This window comes from Cynocephalus volans, chromosome 18 (assembly GCF_027409185.1).
Source record: "Cynocephalus volans isolate mCynVol1 chromosome 18, mCynVol1.pri, whole genome shotgun sequence".
In the NCBI taxonomy this organism is placed as follows: Eukaryota; Metazoa; Chordata; class Mammalia; order Dermoptera; family Cynocephalidae; genus Cynocephalus; species Cynocephalus volans.
Window position 1 is genome coordinate 10062617 of NC_084477.1, and position 14932 is coordinate 10077548.

Here is a 14932-nt window from a genome sequence, read left to right on the forward strand (position 1 = left end):
GACATCCCACGGTCATCTAGTGAGCCCAGTGACAGCATCAGTGAGCCTTCCGCAATTAGAGAAACAATTCAAACGGACAGCCAACCATTGAGTGACCACCTAGTGTCTTTTGTAATCAGAGCTTACAGTGAACTAACTTCTGTTTAACTGGAATCACCTGCTATGTCCATCCTGAGAATCGATTGTTTAAGAATCAAGGAAGTACAGTGGAATTCCATGATTCTAGAATTTATTTTGTGGTGTTTGAATTTTTTTCTAAGAGGACTGTTTGGATTTAGATGAAATGTTGAAGTACAGAAACACATTGCATATTATACTTTTTGTCTTTACCATTGGCACTAAAAATAGTATAAGTAATGCTATCCCACTATAATTGATCGAACTATACTAATTAATTAAAATTATCCTATGCATTTTCTTATCATCCTGTCTTTATTAGAGAAATTGAGAAACTTTTTTTACCATCTGGTTTATAGAATTATAATATTTTAGATTTAACAATCTAAGTTTTTCCTAGGAAACTTATCACCCTTGATTATTTCTTCTCATTTTATGGTCTAAAATTGTGCTAATTAGAATCTTTATAGATTTTAATTAAAGTTTAGAGCTTAAACTTTTATTTATCGATATTACTACTACATAAACACGTATGACGGTATTTGCTGTTTTGTTACTTTTAATACTATAACTCTGGAAAAATATAAGATATTTAATAACTTTTGTTCCTTATTTTTAAAGAACCAACAAGAAAACCTTGGGAAAGAGCAAATGCAATGAATGGCAGCAAGTCACCTGTTATCTCCAGGTATCAATTTTTTCCCTCAGTTTTATGTTACATTTGTATCTAAAAATAAATTAATACATTTTTAGTGTAGGAAATATTGATGATAGATTAGAAATTGCACAAAGGTGTGCATAAAACACCCATAATCCTACTACTGTTGGACAACCTCTGAGCCCCATTATCCTTTTACTAGTGATTGGCTGATAAATTCTACCGTATGTTAATTAGCCAGGTTGTCTGAAATTTTGAGATAGCTTTATTTCTCCCAATTTGTTTATTTGAAAAATTCAAAACTATAGGAAAAATTGAAAGAACAGGACAGCCAACACCCATATTGTATCTATCACCTAGGTTTGTCATTGTTAACATTTTACCTCATTTGTCTTAACTATCTATACATCTACACTTTAAAAGTTTGAAAGCAATTCGCAAATCAGTGCTGCTTCGCCCCAAATACTTAACATTTTTCCGAAGAACCCCAGGACATCTTCTATGTAACCAGGATACCATTATCACTCTCAAGAAATTTAACATTGAACAGTAATATTGTCTATATAGTACATATTCACATTTTCTTATTAGTCTCAATGACATCCTTTACAGATTTCTTTAAAATGTAATTTTTGGAAGAAACTTTTATGTTTTAATCTGAAAATCAGCTGGGGAGAAAAGACTATAATTTTTAAGAGAGAGCAAAATAAAACCTAAAACTTTGCATTTGTAAAGTAGAAAGATTTATTTCTCTCAGTTGAAACTTTTAACCATAATCAAATTAGAAAAGATAGTGCCCAGAAACAAGAGTTAGTTAATGCTTATTTCTACAAGAGGCATGCAGGCACAGTCAGGCAAGTTGAGTATTCCTTTAGCTAGGCATACTTTATTTTCATGACTAGATTTATAGCACAGGTCTTGACTATAGATGAAACTTTTTCTATGAGACAGTTTAAAGGGCCCATATTTTTCCCAGGAAAAAAAAAAGATAAGTATTTAGAGACTAAAGTTTTTTGCCTTTTCTTTCTTTCTGAGCCATTTGCTTTATTTTTGTTTCATTAAAAGCAAACTTGACTCTATTTACAGAAACCTAATAATGAAAAGTACAAGGATAGACTTTATATTATTACAAACCTGTTCTATGTTAGCCTAAATCCAAATTTAGATTTGGATTTTGTGTTCTACTTTCTGCTGGTAGGAAAGATTTGGGTGATGACACAATTGTTAAAGTTCCACAAAGAAACCAGGCCTTTTTGAATGCATAAAAGTTTTGAATTTCTGAGTGCTAAAAGGGGAATTGCTTCTGGTGGATGTGTTTTTTCAGCAGAGTGAAAACTTGCACATTTGCGTTTCTCAGATACCTAACTGCAGTGGCCCCTAACGCATCTCTGGATTTTCATTTTCTTCCCTAGCACTCTGTAAAGCCTGATTTACCAAGTATGTAGTAGGGAATAGACTGCAATGTGCCGTTTGTCCTTTGAAGCTGTCAGTTGTGACATGGAAGAAACTTTCTCCTTATTGCCACTGCTCTTCGTCCTTTCTTCATTGGTCAGAACTTCATAGTGAACTTGCCTAAAGCTAAGCCTAAATTTATGGCCGAAGTCTCATCTTAGAAGGGACGTGGAGGGGACCCTCCAGATGGATGGAATATGTTCCTTCAGGTGCTTGGTCTCATTTTGTAAAGAGAAAAAATATTCTTTAAAAAATATTTTTAGACTTCTTAAGGAAGTTTAACCAGTGTTCTAAAGGTCACCGTTTTAAAAATATTTATATATTGATGAGTTGAATCTTGCTTATTATCCAGCAGTGCATTCTAACCATGTTCCAACTGATAGATAGTTGGCTTCACCTTTCCCAAAATAGAAATTCTGAAGTGCCTGTTTATTTCCTAACTACCCATATGCCTTTTGATAGATTTGATCCAGCCACTAATATGTATGTCTTAAAATTTCACTGAAAGTAATTTTAAACCATAAAATATTTTAAAAATACATTTAAAAGACTAAGAACTATTGCCTTTCTTCCAATATTATCTCCCCTTCCTTCTGAAAGCCAGTATATTGGCCATTTTATAAAGTTTTTATTTAAGTGTGCCTCATCCTTGCACTGTAGTGAAAGGACCCTTTTCTCTTCTGAATATCCCTGTCAAAATTATGTTAGTGGTAGGATGGATTTATATCCTGTAATGTACGCGAGATATTGCATTATGCAGTATTTAAGTGAAAATGTCAGAAAGTAAAGCAAGAATATTGTAGTTATTAAAAGTGCTTCAAAATATGACTGGAATGTGACATTGGAAAGTTTACGAATTCTTCCTATGGTTTTTATTAAGAGCTTACAGATCTCGTATTCAAGATGGGGAAAAAAAGTTCCTTACATGTCTCCAGAGATGCGTTGGTTTTGTATACTTCAAGCTATAGTGATTTTTATTGTGCTTTATATTTGAGTCTGTCACTTGATATTCAATCTAAGAGTCTTTGATTGTGTTTTGCTGCTTATTGAATCTTCGTGGTAGGTAGGTTTTACTATGCCTGCAGCCTATAAAAGTATCCATTGTGTAATTTAAAAAAAATTTTTTTATCTTATGTAATTATCAAGTATAAATAGTATCCTCACATAACTAAAATTAGTCTCAAAATATCTTCTTTTTTTTACTGGGAAGACTCCTTTAATTCTTGTTTAGTTTGCTATAACTAAAAATCTATAAAATAGTAACATAATGAGAATTATTTTTTAAAGTTCTATTGTACACCCCTTTAAATGGTTTTTCCCCTTCATAGACGGGATTCTGCAAGGAAAAATCAGATTGTTTTTGACAACAGGTCCTATGATTCATTACACAGGTATCATCCTGCTGTGACTTTGTGATTTGAGACTTTTAAATAAATAACATGTTCAGGATAGGGCTGAGCTTTTTCTACCTGGATTGGTAATCACCACAAGGGAGATAATTAGAACAAATGAATCTTTCATTTTTAACTTTATTCTGAACACTTTAAAAAAAACTCCTGCCATCACTTTATAGTTTGATTAGGATAAATGTAAATGGTAAACATATCAGAAATACTAGAATGATAATCTAAGGTCACATGTATTGTCTAGGCTGTTTGTAGCTTTAGCATTTTCTATTAAAGGCTGTTCTCTTTATGATTATGAGATATGGCTTTTAAAAAGTGGAATTAGAAGATCCTATACTGTTTATTGGAATATGGGACAATATTAAAGACACAATTGTGAATAATTTATTCTTTGAGGAAAATGTTTCCTAGATACTTCATAGTAAATTAAGTATCTTTAACAACCTAACATCCTGAGCAGATTATTTTGTTTCCTAGGATGAGCCCTATCATACCATTTTTCAATTAAGAAACCAAGATTAATTTTTTTGCAAAAATTCCTCAAATATTTTTCAGCTATTTGTAGAATTAATTTGGCAGAATAGGGACTTAAATATTATAGTGAAGTCATTTTATAGGCAGGTGTCTAGAGGTAACACTTTCATTATAAAGTAATAAAAACCTCTGAGGATCCCTCATATTTTGTAATCAATTACAATGAAAAACCTATAGGTTAGAAAAAGCTGAAATAATCCATGTTATTACATGCATCTGTTTCTTAGAACACACATTGAGTCTACCAGGAACGTGAATTAAATAGTATATGGAGGGGGGACCTATGGCATTGAGTAGGGAGTTCTGCAGTCAGACTTTTTGGCCAAATTCTTATTTGCTAAAATTATTTTCATGCTATTGATGATTAAAATATTTGGCAAATTTATTTTGTCAGCCACTTAAATCTCCATAAAATGTTTATACTGCAGTAGTGGAATCGTTTTTCTTCCTTTTTTTTCAAGGTGGTTTAATTCTTCTGACCAAAAGATTTATTTAGAACATTTGCTAGTGTACAGAAAGAAAAATAGCATTTAATAATGAGATGTTTTTGGTAGTAAATCTTCTCAGTTATCTTGCTGCATTCACAGATAGTGCCCCTGGGATAATGTTGTGGATAAACCTTTTAAAAAAAAAAAAGTGGTGATTACTTCTTTCCTTCAGTATGAAAAGTTCCCCCCTTTAGTTAATTACCATGGTGGTGGTGGTGATGGATTGCATGTTGGCATGAATTAAATTTTTTAAAAATTGCATGTTTTCACAATTGTTTATTATGTAACAATAATAATTTTTGCATTGTTTAGCAACTATGGATATATTCATAACATATTGCCCAGTTAAGTATCAGACTGTAGTTATTCACATGAATTTCAGAGGTATCATTATATAACCTAGGAGCAAATAATTAGCTAGTTGTGCCACTTAAATGTGAAAAGTAAAAGAAAAGCAGAATAATTAATAATTTAATTCTGTAGAGCAAGAATAGATAGCATGAATATATGCACAGTGTGTCAACCTTCAAGAATGTTTATTAGATGTGACTCTGCACAGAGCACCATAATTTACATACTGTGAACCTCAGTAAATCTTAAGTGACTATGGAATTAAGTGTCCCCTCAGTAAAGTAAGAAGATATATACTGAAAATAGGAAAGGAAGTATTTTATATAAATCTTATCCCCTACAGTACCTGGCTCAGTACTTTTTAAATGAAGTTTTCTTAAAGTTATTTTCTCTTTTTCATGTAAGCAAATACCTAATAAGGTAAAATTGGCTAAGTTGCTTTATAATTTTTAAGTAGTAATATGTTTTGAATTAAAGCAAATTAACTCAGTATTTCATCTTCATGAGCAATGCCTATGGGTTTGAAGCATTATATGTTTTATAAGAATTATGAAATTATAACTTTAAAAAGTTATTCTTATTGGGTCTTTGTTCAGATTTCTAATATTGATTCTCTGCAAAATTGAAAATATATGATTTGACTGATGGTTTCAAATTGCATTGACTTGTGGCCCTTAATGATTGGCTACTTACTTACAGTAAACCAGAAAGTAGAAAAGTACCCAATTAAACTCTAGGTTTACCATGGAGGGATTTGTCTTATTGCCAGAATTGGAGAGGGAGCCATGACTGATTTATTTGGTATTGAAACTTTTGCTTAAAATATACGTAATCCCTAAAAATGACTTCCTCATATAAAATTTTTAATAGAGGTGGTACTTTTGAAAGTGCGATAATAGTTGACAAATTGCTTCTGTCTGGCATGTCCTTTTAAAAACAAAACAAAACAAAATAAAATAAGTTTATAGAAGTAGTTAACCTGAAAGGCATCGTTCAAATGATGTCTTCATAAACACTTCATGGGGAAATAGCCAAATAGATATACTTCTCACCATATAATCATTTTTCCAACATTCTTTTTTATTTTGATGCCTGAAGTGGGGTAGAATATATACAGACACACACACATGCACACACACACAGCAGGGGTTCCCCGTCCTGTACGCGTACTCATGGACATGCTTGCACAGCAAAAGTCCAAAAAACATATATATACACACAAAGTAATCATGCTTACCAAAATGTTTTCTTCCTGCAAACTGATGCTTAGAATTTGTAAACTGCTGACAAAGTTACAGTAAAATATGCAAATCTTTCTATTTTTTCTTCCATTGGCTTGCCAGGTATTTAGTAGATAACGTAAAATTTTAAGAGAAAGAGAAAACGAGATTGTGTTATTTGGACTTCGGATGTTTCAGCTGGCCTCTTCATCACTGTCTTGGTCAACATGACACATGTTACCTTGTCACCTTCCTCACACCCAAAGGACGCTGTCTCTTCTCTTTACTGAAGAAGTCTCTCTATCTTGTTACCTTTTTCTGGTTTCTTTGTACATAGCTGAAAATACTGAGAAAAGTGATAAATATTTCTGTTTTATGCTCTAATTAGTCCTACAATTTTGACAATTAACTTTTTAACAAAATGTGTTTTATTTAAGAAATGTATTTAAATCTGGTGTTGGGTCGGTAAATTTGCAATTAGTCATAAATGCATTAGCTATCATAAATGTTGTTTACCTGTCCTGGAAATTTCATTTGTACAGACCAAAATCCACACCCTCATCACAGCCCAGTGCCAATGGAGTCCAGACAGAAGGACTCGATTACGACAGGCTGAAGCAGGTATGTGCTCAGAGGCAGCTTTAAGTGTGAGGTTTGCATTTGTCATAAAATAATGGGCTTCTGCTTTTCACTTACCATATTGGCAAAAATGTACCCAACAGATCTGATTTTGGCAAGAATGTGAGGAAATGGGCACTCCTGTTACTTCTGTTTTCTAAAAAGCAGTTTGGGAAAACAAATCAAAAACCTTAAATATAAATGTTTTGGGCTGGCCAGTTAGTTCAGTTGGTTAGAGTGCAATGTTATAATATCAAGGTCAAGGGTTCAGATCCCCATGCTGGCTAGCCACAATTAAAAAAAAAAAAAAAAGTCTTACTTTTGAACCCAGCAATTCTACTGATGGAATTTTATGCAAAAAAAATATTGTAGAAGTACACATATATATAGTGGGGGCTGGGGGTTCTGCAGCCATGAAGGAAACAGAGTATGTAATAGTGAATTGTAATTTGCCCATGTTAGGTGAAACAGGTAACAAAACAAATGTGTACAGTTGCCTCAATTTTATAAAAATGAAAAAAATACTGTCCATATTTTGGGTACATATGTTATATTTAATATCTGTATACTCAGAAAAAAAGTAATGGTAAGATTGTGAGTTTTAAAATATTTTCTTCATAGAAGAGGTAAAATAATTTTTTTAGACAAACCCAATTTTTATACTGCAAAGCTATTTGAAAAGTTAAATCGAGCTATGTAATTTGAAAAGTAAGCGTCTTGGCATTGATAATCAAGCCTTTGTATTGCTATATATTGAATTTCTCTTCTTGAAAAATGCTTTCAAATAGAGCACTTGCACACACTTGAAAATATGGTAAATTCTTGGTTATCTAAAGTAATGGAACAGAAGAGGGGAGTAGATTTGATTTGGGGAGTAATTTGAAGATTGATTTGAATAAGGTTATTTATTCATCCATATAATAAATTCTGTACCTCAGTTTCCTTATTGTTCCAGTGAAGAAATTAAACTAATTGATAGTTTTTAACTTTATTTTAAATATGAAATGCTTTTTTATATAATGTTTTGTAATTATTATTTTTGTAATTGCCACAGTGTACATATTTATGGGGTACAAAGTGATATCTTGATACAGGTTTAAAGCTTGCAATGATCAAATCAGGGTAATTAGCACATCTGTCACCTCAAACATTTATGTTTTCTCTGTGTTGAGAATATTTAAAATCCTTACTTCTAGCTGTTTGAAAATATCAGTAAATTGTTGTGAATTATAGTCACCTAACAGTACTGTAGAACACTACAACTTGTTCTTCCTGTCTAGCTGTACATTTGTATCCATTAAACAGTTTCTCCCTACTCCCCCCTTACCCTTCCCAGCCTCTAGTAACCACAGTTCTGCACTCTACTTCTGTGACCTCAACTTCTTTAAAAATTTATTTTTTCTTAATTAACCAAGATAATTGTATATATTTATGGGATACACTGTGATATTTGGGTACACTTATGCAGTGTGCAGTGATCAAATCAAGGTACTTAGCACATCCATCACCTCAAAACATCTGTGTGTTGGGAACATTCAAAATCCTCTATACTTGCTATTTGAAATTATATAATGAATTGTTGACTGTAGTCTCCTTACAGTGCTGTAGAACACTAGATCTTATTCTTCCTGTCCAGCTACAATTTGTATTGACCACCCTCTCCCTATCCCCCTTGCTTCCACGTATGCGTGAGAACGTGGTATTTCTCTTTCTGTGCCTGGTTTATTTCACTTAATATAATTTTCTCCAAGCTCATCAGTGTTGCTGCAAAAGGCAACATATTGTTTTTTTATAGCTGAGTAGTATTCCATTGTGTATATATGCCACATTTTCTTTATCCAGTCATCTGTTGATGGATATTTAGGTTGGTTCCAAATCTCAGCTACTGTGAATAGAGCCATGATAAACATGGGAGTGCAGGTGTCCCTTCAACATGTTGATTTCCTTTCCTTTGGGTATATACCCAGTAGTGGGATTGCTGGATCTTATGTAGTTCTGTCTGTAGTTGTTTGAGAAACTTCCGTACTGTTTTCCATACTGGCTTTGCTAATTTACATTCCAACCAACAGCATATAAAAGTACCCTTTCTCTGCATCATCATCAGCATTTGTTATTTTCAGTCTTTTTGATAATAGCCATTCTTACTGGATGAGATGATATCTCATTTTGGTTTTAATTTGCATTTCCCTGATGATTAGAGACGTTGAGCATTTTTTCATATACCTCTTGGCCATTTGCTTGTCTTCTCTTGAGAGATGTTTGTTTAGCTCACTTGCCCATTTTTTGATCAGGTTGTTTTTCTGCTGTCGAGTTGAACTCCTTGTATATTTTCGATATTCTGTGCTGGATGAACAGTTTGCAGATATTTTCTCCCATTCTGCAGGTTGTCTCTTCATTCTGTTGATTGGTTCCTTTGCTGTGCAGGAGCTTTTCAGTTTGATATATTTAATCCCATTTGTCTGTTTTTGCTTTTGTTGCTTATGCTTTTGAGGTTTTATTCATACAATCTTTTTAAAGAAAGAACCTTAACAGTAATTTAATTTGTTTTTGTTTTTTATGACCTGAATGTGTTAAGAGCAATTTAATTTTTTCTGAAGTATGCAATATTAAAGCAAGTCACCTGATTCAAAACTAATCTTTCCAAAGGATAGCTGTTCTTTTTCACACATTAGTATTATGTCACTTTGTCATAGCCCTTTTAGCTTTGAGTCCACAGTGTTCGTGGAGGATCCAGAGCATCACTGTTAAATAGCAATATTATATAGACTACACTCATATTCTATAATTTTGTAGTAGCCAGATTAAAAAACTACAAAGAAATGGGTGAAATTAATTTTAATGTTTTCTTCAACCTGATATATTCAAAATAATATCACCTCAATATGTATTCAGTATTTTAAAATTACTAATGAGTTATTTTACACTATTTTTTTCATGCTAAATCTTTGAAGTCTGGTGTGGTTTTAGGCTTTTAGCACATCTTACTTCAGTGTAGCCCCATTTCAAGTGTTCAGCAGCTCCGCGTGGGTCCATGAGGGCCCATCCACCTTCGTCTCTACCCACTGAAGGGTCTCCAGGGGAATCCTCGGTTTCTTGAAACATGGTTTGGCAGCTGTGGTGATTTCTAAGAAATCCCCTTACTTCAGACCAGATGACAAATTTGCCAGTAGCTGACTGTCCACTTTAACATCTTCCTCCTAGGAACTTCTTTATGCATCACCTTTCAGACTGTCACCAGGGGACTAGATTAAAAGCAGAGCTGTTATCTTCTCTAGACACTATCTGATTCATACCTTTCCCTGGGTGGCAGAGTAGTTATTTTAGTTTTTATAAAAGCATTCTATTTCATAAATTGCTAGACTAGCATAAGCAAAGATTAGGAAGGGAAGAATATTAAAACAAATTTACCAAGGCTAATCTAAAAAAAATAGAACTGTGACTCCGGAAACAAAAACTGTACATCATATTTTATAACATTTAAAAAATGTTATGAGTAAGAATCTTTTTAGCAGTAATTTTTTATTCTGTATACCTAATGTTTTCCTCTAATATTTTAGGACATTTTAGATGAAATGAGAAAAGAATTAACAAAACTAAAAGAAGAGCTCATCGATGGTAAGTGTCTGAACAAATTTGCTACCCTTTGAAAATAATGTTTAAGAATGGCCATTTTTACAAAAATGTGAATAAGGAAATATCCAGTTTATTACATGAGAGCAGTTACTTTTCCATAGTATCCTTCTCTTGGCTTAGGATGTCAGGGAGGAGCTCTCTCCTTCATGTAATGGAAACTATTTGTAAAATAGGGATAAACAAGATCCTTAAGTTTTAGATGCTAGATGGAAAACCAGATGAACAAATCTTTCACTAATGTACCTCTCTCAGTCTGTCCCACTGCCCTCTTGTATTTGAGCCACAGAATCAGTGTTTTTATTTTGTATATAAAGGGGGAACATAAGTAAATACACGTACATAGAAGTTATTATCATCTTTGCAATATTAAAACAAGGGTCTGTGCCATGTAGGATGCAAAATCAGTGTATCTGTTTGTTCCTGTGGGTTTGAACACAGTCCTTAAGATTTCTTAAGAACGAACCACTCATTTATTTTACTTTATCATTGTATTTAATTTCAGTACCTCTCCTTTTCTCTCCAGCAATCAGGCAGGAACTGAGCAAGTCAAATACTGCATAGAGAAACAAACGAAGGAGAGATTGGACTTTAATCTGGAGAAGAAAAAAAAATTTCTACCAACCACAGCTGTTAACAACAAACCCCTGCATTTTGTGAGCCGTGAGAAGACGGCGGAGACAGACACTCAGAAGGAAGGAAAGAGCAGTGCACTCTGGAAGCTTCAGACGCCCGACTCTGGCGACGGGCTGTTTTCCTCCTAGTCTGCTGCTTTTTACTGACCTTTATACAGGATGGAAAAGAGTCGTATAAGAGTTCCTATAACCGTTATGCAGAAATACTAAGCCCATCAGGCAAGAGTAATGCTCACTGAGATATTTTCATGTCAAGATAAAATCGCACATTTTCCACAATCCATTGCTAAAATAAAGAGGAGAAAGGCTTATGAAGTTTTCTTTCAGAGTGCCGATGAAGAATTTAGCACGTTACTATTGTATTGTAAATGTTGCTCTCAGGTTTGTCTTCCTATCATATTTGATATTCCATGAATAATTGAGATCAGCCCTGTGTAGGTTAAGATCATACAATGTGGAACAAATGGAAGTGTGTGGGTTTTCAAAGGGTGATGTTTATAAGAAAGTGTCCTAAAAATGATTTGTCCAGCTTGAGGAATTTTAGAATGATAGGAAGTCTTTCAAGTTAGCCTTCATGCAATTTTGTAGATTAAAACATAAAATTTGTCCAGAATTTAAAGATTTAGATGCCTTCCTAAATTGGTACAATGCTTTACCAAATCTATGACTTCTACATAACACAAACCAGTGGTCAAATGTAAAACAATATATTGTAGGTTTACTGTAGGTTTTCAATCTTTTTTAGATTTATGCATGTGGACATTTTTATAATGTGATTACAACCACCACAAAGTTAGCTTTTTAAATCACAGACAGTGATGCATGTCACACAGTACGTAGTGGCCTTTTCAAGGCCTAGTCCCAGGGAGAACATTTTGTAGAGTATTAGGGGAGTGGGAGGACGGGAAGGAATAATTTTTTTATTTAAAGTTAATTTCTGCACTATTTTTTTTCTCAATTACCTGCATGAGTAAAAATGAGGAATATTTTGTGACTTTAATTGGTAAATATGTTAACAAAACAAAGTACTTAATCTTTTACATCATGTCTTCAGCTATTTGTATCTTAACTGGTAATTTCAATGGTCTGAAACATGATTCTGAGCTTCACGTGAGTTATATCTTATTGTGGAACTCAAAAGTTTGATCACTGAATTTGGCAGTTATTATTACCGTGGTACCCCTGCAGTTACAGGTGTTCAGGTACATACATGTTCCTGACTATGAAGCTGCTTTTGAATTTTGTTATGTTGAAATACAAGGAGTAACGGTGATGGCAGCAGTTAAGGTCCCAGAAGTCCCAACGAGGAGTTCTGCAGTTTTCTCTTAATAAAGTGGGACTTAGAGGGTGGAGAGAAGGAACTAGATATTGTACTTACCACCTTGTGTGTCTGTGTGTGAGAGTGTGTGTGTAATCCACTCCCTCTTCCTTTCTTTGAAACTGGTAAGATTAGACAATAGGGGAGAAATTCTACATGTTGCAATGATAGCTTTTTGGAAAATTTAGGAATTCTCCAGGCTCCATCTTGAATTATGCTTGAGTTGCTATGTGCCATATTTGCTTTGAAATTTTTGATTATCAGAAGTTTCACTAAAATTGTGAAGAAATAATTCACTTTCATCTGCTTTCTAGATTTCATTTATCTCAGTTCATAAGACAAAGCTCGCTGATAGCATAGTTTTCTAAATACCGCAAACTAGCAGCCATTACCACTACAAAGAAGTTTGAATGAGGGGATTTATTTTCCTTGTTAAAATAGTTCCTGTCTCTGTAGAAACTTCATTTTTAGATTAAACTGTGATGGATGAGCTATCATAATTCAAGTACACAGTTCTTTCTTCTGTCAGGTGTTCATTGTCATGCAATATAGTAAGTAGTAAAGGCATTTAAGGCGCAACAAGGTTATAAAGTACTATTTTCTAAAGAAATAGGAGGCATTTTCATCCTTATTATTGTTCTTTTGGTTATACAAACAGTTTGACAATGTAAATGTTTATGTCCCCTACATGTCTGTTAAGAAATCACTTTTGATTTTGTTGGGTAAGTTAAATAGTCTATAATAGGTAGAGTACTGGGTACAAAAGGTCCAAAGTAAGATAAAAGACTAAAATAAAATGCTAAATCTTAAACTGGTTTATGCACTAAACGTTTTGTGCCTTGGTCTAATATTAAAATGATGTCTGTGTAAACTGACAAAAAAGAACCAGTGTTGAATCATGCTATATTTTCTATCATTTTGCATTATCTCGGATTGCTAAATGTGTTCTTTCCAAGTTTGATCAAAATTACAGTATACATTTTTTGCTGTCATTAATGACAGTTGTGTCGTTGTTAGAGATTTCAGTAATTAAAATGGGAAACAGAAGCTTAAGTTATTTTCCTTATGAAAACTATGTTCCTTGGACCCCCATTATTCTGATGGTTTTTGTGCTCTTGTACATTGGATGTCTTAAGCTGAGTACAGTTTAGGGGATCCTTTCTAACTACGGGAAGGTACTGCTTTCCTCAACACTGTGATCTGACCTATGACAAATCTGTACTATACACTATGTAAATGGCTAACAAGTCAATTGCAAGCAAACTGAATGTACAAACCTCAGTGCTGGTGCTGAAATCTCTTCAGAATAGTCATCATGATTTAAAAGTCTGTTTAAAATCTTGCAAGCATCAAGTGTCAATCAAAACTGAAGATGAAACACTCATGAATGTTGAATTCTCATGCTTTAGGTGTATTTCCTTTTTAGGTTTTTCACTTCTCTGCTCTTTTTACCGTAACTTTCATTTAAATTTCCTACACACTAAAACTTTGTTTGTGAGATTGAAATAAAATTACAGTATATACATGTTGCTTGTTTGTGACACTTAGATAATCTTTTGAAATAATTTGTTAGTTCTAAAATAAGTTATATTGGATGTGAAAAACATCTTTTAAAGTTCAAGATTTCAAGACTTAAAGTTTACATGTCACATCACTATTCTTTAAGGAGTTCATAAACGTCATGAATACTAAGTAATGTATACAAAGGGAATATATGATAATGTATCTACTTTTTGTTTGGAATAACTGTTGGGTATTCTCTGGTCTTATTTTCTTTTGGCCCAGCATGACACAGGTCGTACTCTTACAGTCAAGATGATGATAAATATTTGATTTGATTCCATTTTGTCTACAACTTGGTCAAATACTTAAACTCATTTATGCAGTTAAAATTTTCCTTTATATAGTTTGCAGAGTAAAGGACATTGTATGGTAAACGGCATTATCAAGTAATGAAATTTTAATATGGTAAAATCTGTATTTATAGTATTTATCCATTATGCTGATTTCTTAAAACCTGTTCTACATATTAAGCAGCAGTAAGTACTTTTTAATCTGACTATAATAAGGTATTAATTTTGAGTTCCATTTTAAAATTCTAATATCTTCATTAGAAATACAATAATCATGTTTTGTTTTGTTTTTTTGTTTTACCAGACCTCAATATTCCTCTTTCCCCCCCCCTGTTATCCTCTCCACTACCTGTGGAAACTGTGTTCCTGTCACTCATTAACATTTGTAACCATTACGGAGTCCATGGTTTTAAAGATACCAGCTGATTTTTCTCTCTATCCTGTCTCAGATTCTTGCTTCACTTCACACATAAATGTTTGTCTACAAACTGAAAGTCACTTCTCTTTCAAAAATGAATTAAGTAACAGATGCTAACTTCTAATTTGCTTAGCTACAACTTTTATGCCTCTTAAAGTTATATATACTTTTAGTGGCACTGTGAAGAATTGGCCTTTAAATTCTAAGTTGCGTTATCCTATGAGGCACAGTTCA

General features: G+C 33.2%; 1 protein-coding gene across 4 annotated transcripts in view; it reads left to right on the forward strand.

Moving 5' to 3' along the window:
* ENAH (ENAH actin regulator) overlaps nt 1–14718 on the forward strand; it is a 147510-nt gene extending 132792 nt beyond the window's left edge. For 2 of the 4 annotated variants that reach the window (XM_063082870.1, XM_063082872.1), the window contains exons 11-15: nt 739–805; nt 3556–3618; nt 6769–6847; nt 10402–10459; nt 11001–14718. In XM_063082870.1, coding sequence (XP_062938940.1) covers nt 739–805; nt 3556–3618; nt 6769–6847; nt 10402–10459; nt 11001–11038 — 305 coding nt within the window. In that variant the 3' untranslated portion in view covers nt 11039–14718. The remainder of the gene's footprint in view (nt 1–738; nt 806–3555; nt 3619–6768; nt 6848–10401; nt 10460–11000) is intronic. The other 2 variants (XM_063082871.1, XM_063082873.1) reach the window with 1 other exon arrangement.
* Nucleotides 14719–14932: the final 214 nt, after the last annotated feature.